Here is a 10228-nt window from a genome sequence, read left to right on the forward strand (position 1 = left end):
GAAGAAGAAGAAGAAGAAGAAAAAGAAGAAGAAAAAGAAGAAGAACGTGATGCTCCCAAAAAATGGCGGAAACAAAAGAGGAGACACCGCTAACTGGAGATTTTCCCAGGGACAGAAAAACGTTCAGCCCCGAGGAAGAAGCCAGGCTAGAAAGGCAACATTTTTGGAGGATAATCGATGCCTTTCGATATTACAGGTGTTGTATGTCAAAAGGTTTGCGAAAAAACTGACAGCTAAACGCAGAGCTGCTTTTGTAGCAAGTGTTCATTTCGCTGTCCATTCATTTCTCCACTCTACTTATTTACGAATTTGTCTGATTTCTCATCGCTCACTTTGTTTTGGCACATCTCCTTTACTAAACATTATGTTCTTCGAAAGGAAGACTCTAAACAATACTTATGCTGATAGAAGAATTTTAACGTTTCAGGCATTTGCATATGTATCGCTATGATGTTTATATATGCTTCACCACTACTTGGATGTGCAAATAACTTAAAAGTTGTGCACACCAAAGCAACAACGTTTGTGGACACACGCACACACAGAGGTTTATGACCATATCATTCATTTTCTTTAGGAGGCATGTACAAGAGCACGTGAATCGAGCAGAGCGTCACTTTCGTAGTCTTCCTCAGCGCCACCAGAATTTACTGTCGTCTGTACTGCCAAACCTGGCCCGCATCCGTCAATGTGCAGACCACAACCATGAGGTTCTCCAGGCCATCGTCCAGCACAGCATTCACATGTTTGAGAACATCGAATGTGGGGAGAGGGTGAGTACTCACCAACATGTTGTTTTTGCTTTTGTGTGGGGTCTCTCTGTTTACGCTGGTATAGTATGCTAAGTAATGTAATATAAAATATGTAAAATGTTATTCACACACACAGACACGGTGTAGTTCAGAGCTCAATTTCAATAATTACAAAAACTATAAAACAAATACACAAAAAAAAATACCTTAATACAAGTTGTGTACACGTAAAACTCGTCAGTGTCATGACGATCAGTGTCACACACAACAATAATAACTTAACCTTCAAATAAGTCTTAACTCTGATTTGACATGTAGTTCCTATTTTTGAGTCATATTTGTCTAAAAACGTATTTTTGAGTTGAGTTTTGCTTATTGGAAGTTTTTTATTTATTTTTACAATCGAGCTTTGTTGCAAAAACTTGGAAACTGGCACCGATAATACAATTTGCATCATTGGTAAATCTTTTAGCTCACTCGGCCTAACACTTTGTAAAATCCTAATTTCATATTCATGAGTACAACATGAACACGGGTGCACATCAAATTTTAATATATACGAAGCAGTTACTGAGTCAACATGTGAATCAGTTTGTAATAAAAAAGCATTAATCACATGACATTACATTTATCAATACTTCTACTGCAATCCATATCATGTGAATATGTTGCGATTATCATTACAACACCCATATCACTTTATGTATAATCATTTCATTTAAAAAATCATTTTGTATATATTTTGTTCTCACGTCACATGGCTTGATGGGCTATCAATCTATATCATTGCATTTGTGTGTCCTGTGGTTTGGTGCACTGTAGAGTTCAAATTGGAAATTACAATTTAAATCGATTCCAAATTCAAACTGGAGGAACGACATATTCCTGGGAGTTAACCCATTAATTTATTTCTATATAAATCCGTCACATCGGCATCACTTCATCTTGACTTGCCGCTCCTGTCATTTATACATGTTTTATCTTCCATACCTCACTAATGGGCTCTAAGACCTTGCAACCCGACAGCATTTTCTTTGGTCAATTTTCTGGGTTTGGAACAAAAATTGTGGCCACTTAGTGGCCTGCGGGCCTCCAGTTGCCCATCACTGATGTTCGCCGTAGACACTGGATGGATGGATGGATCGAGCGCAAATGTGTTTTTATTCCCTGTTCAGGAGGATCCGAGGAAGGTGCGCTCCTCCTCAACTTTTGACATGGACAAGCTCAAGTCCACCATAAAGCAGTTTGTCAGAGACTGGAGCGAGGCGGGTCAGGGGGAGCGGGACTCCTGTTATCAGCCCATCATCCGGGAGATCCAAAGGCACTTCCCAAGTGACCAATAGTAGGGAGCACATTTATGTTCTTACAAAACAGTGCAATGATACACTATGCACAGATGTATTTTGCTCAGATGTGTGTTGCACACAGTTTATTGTGTGTTGACATCATGATACAAACATTCATTTGCTGTAATCACAGTATAATTATGATCATGTAAACGAGTGAGTGTTTTCCATGTGATATGTGTGTTTTATTATGTCAGTGATGTGTCTAAGGTCAGTGTGCTGGTCCCGGGGGCTGGACTTGGTCGTCTAGCCTGGGAAATTGCTCGTCTGGGTTATATTTGCCAGGGCAACGAATGGAGCTTCTTCATGCTCTTCTCTTCCAACTTTGTTCTTAATAGGTACATTGTGCGCAGACAGAAATCCTGCATTGGTTTATCTGTTGATTTACTTCCTTGAAACAATATTCTTCTTTTTGTCTGTTTTACTCAGGTGTGAAAAGGTGAATTGTCTGACACTGTACCCATGGATTCACCAGTTCAGCAACAATAAGAAGTCGTCCGATCAGACACGGGCCATCAGATTTCCTGATGTCAATCCTCAGAGCCTACCGCAAGATTCAGACTTCTCCATGGTAGCAGGGGACTTTCTAGAAGTCTATTCTGATGCAGGTCAGTCAACTACATCCTTATTGGGCTCACTTAGGCAGATTAGATTCTGACGGTATGATAACCGTGAGCAAAAATATCTTATCACAGCATAAAACTACAGCTAAAAAAGACCTTATTTTTGAATTTTTTTTCCTGAGCTCACTTTTTTTGGTGTCTGTGTCTTCAGTTTTAAGGATCTGCTGATATCAAGTCCTGATCCAATGCCATGGCAAAAAAAAAAAAGTACACCTAAAAATAATATAGAAATGTACATACAGACATGTATATACTGTACATAAATGTGTAAGTAAGTGGTTAAATATATTTACGTAGCGGAATTTCCAGACTACAAAATGTACCTGATAAGAAGCCACAACAGCTAAATTCAGTCATAAAAACAAATGTATACATACAGTACATTGGCCACTTCGTATTAACAACCACGGGTTGCCACGTTATAACATAGCATATTTGCAAAGCCTGTTTAATTAGTTTCTTATTAAAATTTGTTAGTTCATTTCTAGTAAAAAAACCAAACAAACATGATTACTTCTAACAGTTTGAAGCTAATTCAGTGACTATTGTGGATTTTACTCATTGTCACTGGGGCCAGCAACAATTTTACCTACTTTTACTCTTGTATAATTTTGTACTTGTCATTGCAATCCACAAATGTTTAATAGAAGGCAGGTGGGATTTGTTCTTGGTTGTTGAACATAAGGCAAGTACCTATTTAGGGCTAATAACGCTTTTCAACTTCTTGACTGGAAGTTCTTTGTGATTAAATTTATCAACACAAATATGACAGTTGATATCAATGATTTGTATTTTACATGATCAACTTTGTACAAATGCAGACGTCTATTTAATAAATGGCATGTATGTGTCAGATTCTTGGGACTGTGTGGCTACTTGCTTCTTTATCGACACGGCTCATAATGTCATACAGTATGTGGAGACCATCTGGAAGATTCTTAAACCTGGAGGAGTGTGGATTAATCTGGGTGAGTCCTCGTCACAGTCCCCGTCTGTAAACAATATAAAAAGGTTAGTTTCAGTGTTGCATACTGTTACATTTGTATGCCTGCATTCATTTATTCCCTTTTATTCTTTTACAACGGCAACATGTAAATATTTCAGATGCTTACTATACTTAATTCGGAAGACAAGAATTTTGTGCTTGTTTTGTGTCGATAAAGTAGAATTGTATTTCTTTGTTCTATATTCTATAATGCACTCCTGTAAATCACAATCAAAAAGATTTGACCAGAATTTGGCATTTGTAAATCATTTTGGTTTTTTTTTTCTGCAAATAAATATTTTAGAGAGGTTGAAGCTTGATCGTTTTTTTTCATGGAAAAATTACGTATTTAATGTCATTGTTCCCCTCAGGTCCACTGTTGTACCATTTTGAGAACATGGCCAATGAGCTCTCAGTGGAACTCAGCTATGAAGACATCAGGGCAGCTATGGTGAAATTAGGCTTCCAGATAGTGGTAAACCCATTAATAGAATCCTTTTAGAGCCCTCCCTAGGCCTGTCACAATAAGCAAATATTTTAGGACAATATATTTTCCCAGAAACCATCGCGATAAACAATAGTGTGATTGACATTTTTGGACTGCCACTGATCACTGATAGAAATGATAACTTTATAATTGCACTTAAATATGAAAGCATAACATACAGGCATACATCCGTGCCTTCCATCTCAAAATGTCCTCTTTCACCTGCTTAGACAAGGTTGGAACGGCTGTTTGGGAAATCGAACCCGATTTTGTCATCTGGCTTAAATCCAAACTGTTCGCACCCACATGGCCACAGTCATTCGTGTTTGGAAGTAATTCCATGTATGCTTCTCAACTTTCTATAATTGTCCAACTACAGCCATCGGAAAACTTAGCTTCAATAACACAAATTACTTTTTGTCCTGCGTGTTTGTGTGGCTCCGCGTGTGTATGGTTCAGTGACACGCAGTGGCAAGCAATTTGACAAGGGAGGAAACGAAGTGGCGCAGTTGAATGTTGAATGTTAACAAGCAAGCATGCAAATGACAATTTCAATTTCTCAAGGGGGAAAACAAAACTATCCTCACCATTTTATTTATGCAACACAAAGTCGATGTAGTCGTTATCGTGACAGGCCTATGCCTCCTTTCATTTTGTGTTTATGTACAGCTTGCCAATTTAAAAATAACATCTGATTTCCTACAGGTGGAGAATCAGTCTCTGCTTACCACTTACACGGAGAATGAACGTTCCATGTTAAGATACATTTATGACTGTGTCTTCTTTGTGGCACGGAAACCAGAACATCTGTACTCTCACTGTCAGGCAGAGGATGACCAACAGCATTCACCGCCAGCTGCCAAATCGCTACGACAAGAAAACCTGGAGTGCCATACGTGAGTGGAATTTTTGGAACCAAGGATGGTAAATTTACATGAAAAACCCCCAGATGACCAAGGAAGGATGGAAACTGAAAAAAAGAACATCTTTTTGTTACACTCTGTTTCTAAGCCACCAAAAATGTGATCTCAGGATCGGGAGACAGTAATCATTAACTGTATAATTTGGTTTCAGGATCATTTTTAAGGCAAATAAGGATCTTGACTGCATTAACAGTGAATGAAGGTACAGTAAATCAAGAAATTGCTTGTAGAAGTGATCACCTTTGTGGTAAAAGTCAAGTTTGGCAGGTTTTTGCTTAACAGATGATTTTTCTAATGCAGTGACTTGCAATTACTTGACAGAAAGTAAAGTGAGTGAACATCAAACCTTTGTGGGCTCCTGTTCAAATGCCAATTTTTGTGATATAAAAATAATCAAGATAAATCATTCTATAAGGTTTTTTTCCCACCGTTAATGTGACCTTTAACTTGTACTACTTAATTAGAAAAACAAATAAACACCTGAAAAACGTGGGGCGCTAAAAAAAGACAGTTTTGCTGACACTGTATTGTACGGCGCAAGAAGCTGCCTGCACTCTGGTTAAATGACCTAAATGACTCTGCAAACTTTAATACTGACATCCTGACACAGATGCCATTCCTACTGACCACTTTTGATTAACCAGGCTTACTGAAGTGTGTTGTTTTATCTGGCAAAATCACTTCTGTCCCTCTGACGTAATTTTGTCTCATCGACCAAAATTTTCTATAGAGCAAAATAGTGAACTGATATGCTCAGTTTAAGTGCAAAATGTTGTTCTAAAAATGAAAACCAGTTGGCCGTTTAAGTGGATTTTTTTTGCCCATGCAAAAAAATATATACATTTTAAAAATCCAAATACCTGATAATTCAATTTGAATGGATTGGATGCACACACACACACACAAAGACCCGATTACAAATAAACATTTTTTTTTATGAATAAAGAGTGATGACTGAGTATGTTTTAGCAACTATCCATATTATAGAATGGCGCGTGCTAGTAACTAAAACTCTGACCATCATGTGGGATGGGGAACACTCGAATGAGGCAGATTTTTTCCATTCCACTTTATGAATTGAGCTTTTTTTTTTTTTTTTTTGCTCACAACTTTTTCTATATTTGGAATATAATTGCTCAAAAGGAAAGAGATAATGCTGGCGTGCATAAAAATGTTTGGTACTTGGAACATCAACCCTATATTAAAGATGATATGATTATAATTATGAGTGACAAAAAAGACAAAGCTTGGTATGGGAATAGAATGAAAGACCCAAAATGTACAAGACCAACGTACTGAGCTCGCCAGAGATGCATCATCTGTTTGCATTGACCATGCAAACAGATGCATCTTATCGCCCAATTGCACCGCAAACCACTCAGGTGTTTAATTCACACACTGAAGCAGTTGCTGCTTCTGTCGTCATATGGCACCTGATTTGCAGCAAGCTTTGAAAGCAGTGGTTCTGTGGCAATGTAGGTCGGGGATTAGAGGCATTTATTAAAGTTTCAGGATCCAACTGCCATTACTAGTCAGCACACTCCCGCATGCAGTACCTCAGATGAACCCAAATTAAAGTTGGCTTTCTAATATACTTTTTCTGACATTTTTGTAGTCGCATCTTGACAGCACATGTCATGTTCAGCACAAATCTTCCACGACGTCAGAGGGATAACATTGTTCAAAGGTATCATTCAAGAGATGGATGCAAAAGAATTCCCTTGGCATTAAATGCACCATGGAACACAATGAAGACATCATTAATTGGAGAAAATATCACACGACAGTGCCAAAACCAACATTCCTCCAAACTTAATGAAAAATTAGAGAAATAAATGTATATGAGATGCTTGCTGTTAAGATGCTGACAGCAACAATGTGGCAGCCTGCTCCAGTGTGCCACGACAGTGTGCTTGCTGCATTCACTATTGCATTCCAAAAAACATGCATGGCAGGTTAATGGAACACTCGAAATCAGGGGTGTCCAAACTCGGTCCTCAAGGGCCGCTGTCCTGCCTGTTTTCCATCTCTCCCGGCAACAACACACATGATTCAAATACCGATGAGCTGATCATTGACCGGAGTACTCGGAGAAAAGCCACGCGGAGCGGAATCGAACCCACAACCTCTGCACTCTTGAGGCGAATGTGCTAAACAGCCACCGAGTTTTTTTATATATATAAACACAGTAGTCATTCAAGTATTATATTTTCCTAAATATACACGTATTCTTTTTTTTTAATGCTCCTGAATAATGAATTTCTCTGTTGCTATAACGTTGAACTTAAGAACAAATGCATACCGTTCCAATATGGCGGCCTGAAATGCGCGTCGGAGAAGGGTTGCTTTTTCCTTAAGGCGGGACCAAACAGTGACACTTTGCTTAGATTGGTCGACTTCAACAAGCTGCTTCCGGACACTAAAGCGTTGAGTGAGTTGTCGGAAAGTAACTGTTGTCACCTATTGCGCATATCTGCACTTTGATGATTTGCCTTTTCATGGCGAAGAGGCACGCTGACAACACTTTATTTTCCCAATCACCCGCTAAGAAAAAAATCCGGTCCCTTTGTCGTGTTGATTTACAGCTCGAGAGCATGGCTGTGTACGGGGGCGTGAGCCCATCGTGCAAGCTAGCTTTGTTGAGTGATCGTTGCAGAAAAAGACGACATAGTTTAGGAATTTCAGATGTTCCACAAGAAGAAGCGCCTCTGCATCTCAAGGCGACAAACCCAGACGCGCTCAAGGAGAGTGTGTCTCATCCGCACACATGCGGTCGTTATAATGAATATATGGACTCCACCACGGCCAGAAAACGACGCCGAGAAGAATCTGTGGAATTAGGGACTGCCGCTGCTAAGGTTTACGATAAAGTAAGTCGACTAAAATGTAACCTGAATCTACCTTACATGTTGATTGACGTCTATTTGCTGGCGTTGGTGCGAGAGCGTCACCATTATCGCTAGATGTCACCCTTTGTCCATTTTGTGGTTTATCTGATTGTTTTTTTTTTTTTTGTCATCCTCAATTGTTTCTGTTTTTTTTTTTTTGTCATCCTCAATTGTTTCTCTGTATTCAGACAGACGCCGATAATGAAGATTGCACTTACAACTCATTTCAGTACTGGAAGGTCCCTTTGCCTCAACTCGACCTTTCGCTGCTGGAGGAAACCACAGAACGGTGCCAAATAAAACACAATTCAATTGTCAGAAACGCTTTGGATGCAATGGAGACTTGAAATCCAACACTTAAGGGAGAAAACTTAAAGCACAGATTGTTGGAAAAATATGAATATAATTGTCAATGTCAATTTCTTGAAACGCAAAGCGATACAGATATTCTTTGACCTGGTGACCAACCCTTTTTTCCCTTCAAGAAGTTGTTTTAATGGAAAGCCATTTGATCATTTATTCAGTATCCTATGATCTCTGCCTTCACAAGCAAAACAGTTGAGTGCATTCGTCGAACTTCTATGTCTTACACATACAGTATATGTTTTTACACCACTGCCTTCTACTACTGAATTACATTTATGTTTACTCGATGGACAACTTTGGCATATTAGTAGAACAAGCACGTTACTCTAATGTGGCAGATTTGGCATTGACACCTTTGTGGTGCTACAACCAACTAGTAGAATTTTACAACGTCACTAGTACTGTATTGGAAAAACAACTCTAAAAATTTAGTCTCTTAAAATAAACAACACAGCGACACTTGGCCTTCAGGTTCCTCTACCAGCATTGTAAAGACTGAATGGAATATTCGGGCATGCGCTATCCAATATATCCTGTGTGCATGACCTGATTAGGCCTGCAAGGATGAGAGGCAAAACTTCTAAGTCTGAGCATCTAAGTCTCAGAATCATCCAGCTGTGATTGATTAAATACAATAAAAATGAAATGACTTGAACAAAGGAGAATATTCAAAAGAACTGTCACTAGTAGGAGGATTACTATTAGTTCCATACAGTTGTCACCTAGTGCACAGTTTTCACTTCCTAAAACTTGTAGTAACAGAGTTGCCCTAGTATGCCAATGTTGTCCTACAAGTGAAGACAAAGACCGGAGAGGTACATTGTTTTTGGCCATCACATTCAGCAGTGTCCTGTTTTTTGACATGTAGTGGTTTTGTACATGTGGGAGAAATGTGAATCAGTGCACCTGTTCAGATGTTTTATAGTCTACATCAGGGATCACCAACGTGGTGCCCATGGACACCAGGTAGTCCCCAAGGACCACATGAGTAGCTGCAGGCCTGTTCTGAAAATAGCTCTCCTGGAATGGGACATTGTGAATTCCTAGAAATGTTGAAGAAGTAATCATTTGAAAATGTCAACACTGCAGAGATGAATGGAAATAAAGTGTTTCACGTTGACATTCGTCTGTTGCTGACCTTGGTAGATTATTGTGAGAAATCATTAACGTGTTCAGTGTCTTCACATGAATCATGAAGGTAATTGATGATTACAGGATTACAGGTAATATATAATTCAAAGTGCTAAGAATACTTTTCAGAAGTGTATATAAAACTGGTAGCACTGCACACATTCCATAAGGTTGGTGACTCCTGGTCTACCTATTCTATCTATCTGTCTATCTATCTATCTATCTATCTATCTATCTATCTATCTATCTATCTATCTATCTATCTATCTATCTATCTATCTATCTATCTATCTATCTATCTATCTATTCCTTGATAACATCCCCAAATTTTGGTAAATGACGTGTACATACCTGTCAACTCATACGGTTTAGCCATAGTTCATACGGATTTTGTGGTGAATCTTACATATATGGCCGTATTGCACAACTCATACGGATTCTGAAAATTTCCTTCTTTTTTTCCCCCTAACAGGTAGTTCCGTTTGCTTTTGCCCAGAATGGTGCTAGTCTACTGGAATGCTTTCATTTCCAAAGTAATATGAATTGATGCTGTAACTTCGAGCCGATGGGCAGCATTTGGAGTTGGTGAAAAAAGTAACGCAGGAATACAACTCAGAACACAGTAATGCCACTAAGTAGAATGATGATTAGACATTAACCAGACATTGTATTATGGATATCTACAATAAATATCATTGAAAATTTCGTGGGTTTTTTTCTGCCGTTA

At 38.7% G+C, this 10228-nt stretch overlaps 2 protein-coding genes across 3 annotated transcripts; both read left to right on the forward strand.

Moving 5' to 3' along the window:
- Nucleotides 1–44: 44 nt before the first annotated feature.
- carnmt1 (carnosine N-methyltransferase 1) lies at nucleotides 45–5461 on the forward strand. 2 transcript variants are annotated; one of them, XR_015101029.1, is made up of 8 exons: nucleotides 45–196; nucleotides 578–773; nucleotides 1928–2094; nucleotides 2296–2436; nucleotides 2528–2706; nucleotides 3576–3732; nucleotides 4078–4181; nucleotides 4899–5048. XR_015101029.1 is itself a non-coding variant. In XM_086112381.1 (8 exons), exons 1-8 carry the CDS (start codon nucleotides 63–65, stop codon nucleotides 5091–5093), a joined length of 1230 nt encoding a protein of 409 aa, XP_085968507.1. In that variant the 5' UTR covers nucleotides 45–62; the 3' UTR covers nucleotides 5094–5461. The 2 variants fall into 2 exon arrangements, 1 of the variants encoding a protein (XP_085968507.1); XM_086112381.1 differs by having other exon boundaries at nucleotides 3576–3689; nucleotides 4899–5461.
- Nucleotides 5462–7521: 2060 nt separating this feature from the next.
- On the forward strand, nucleotides 7522–9490 carry LOC147204997 (uncharacterized). Its single transcript, XM_086112539.1, has 2 exons — nucleotides 7522–7986; nucleotides 8193–9490. The coding sequence occupies exons 1-2, from the start codon at nucleotides 7600–7602 to the stop codon at nucleotides 8349–8351; spliced, it is 546 nt and encodes a 181-aa protein (XP_085968665.1). The 5' UTR covers nucleotides 7522–7599; the 3' UTR covers nucleotides 8352–9490.
- Nucleotides 9491–10228: the final 738 nt, after the last annotated feature.

The sequence above is a fragment of the Hippocampus guttulatus genome, chromosome 5 (assembly GCF_054856545.1).
Source record: "Hippocampus guttulatus isolate MCC_2025c chromosome 5, RoL_Hgut_1.0, whole genome shotgun sequence".
Lineage (NCBI taxonomy): Eukaryota > Metazoa > Chordata > Actinopteri > Syngnathiformes > Syngnathidae > Hippocampus > Hippocampus guttulatus.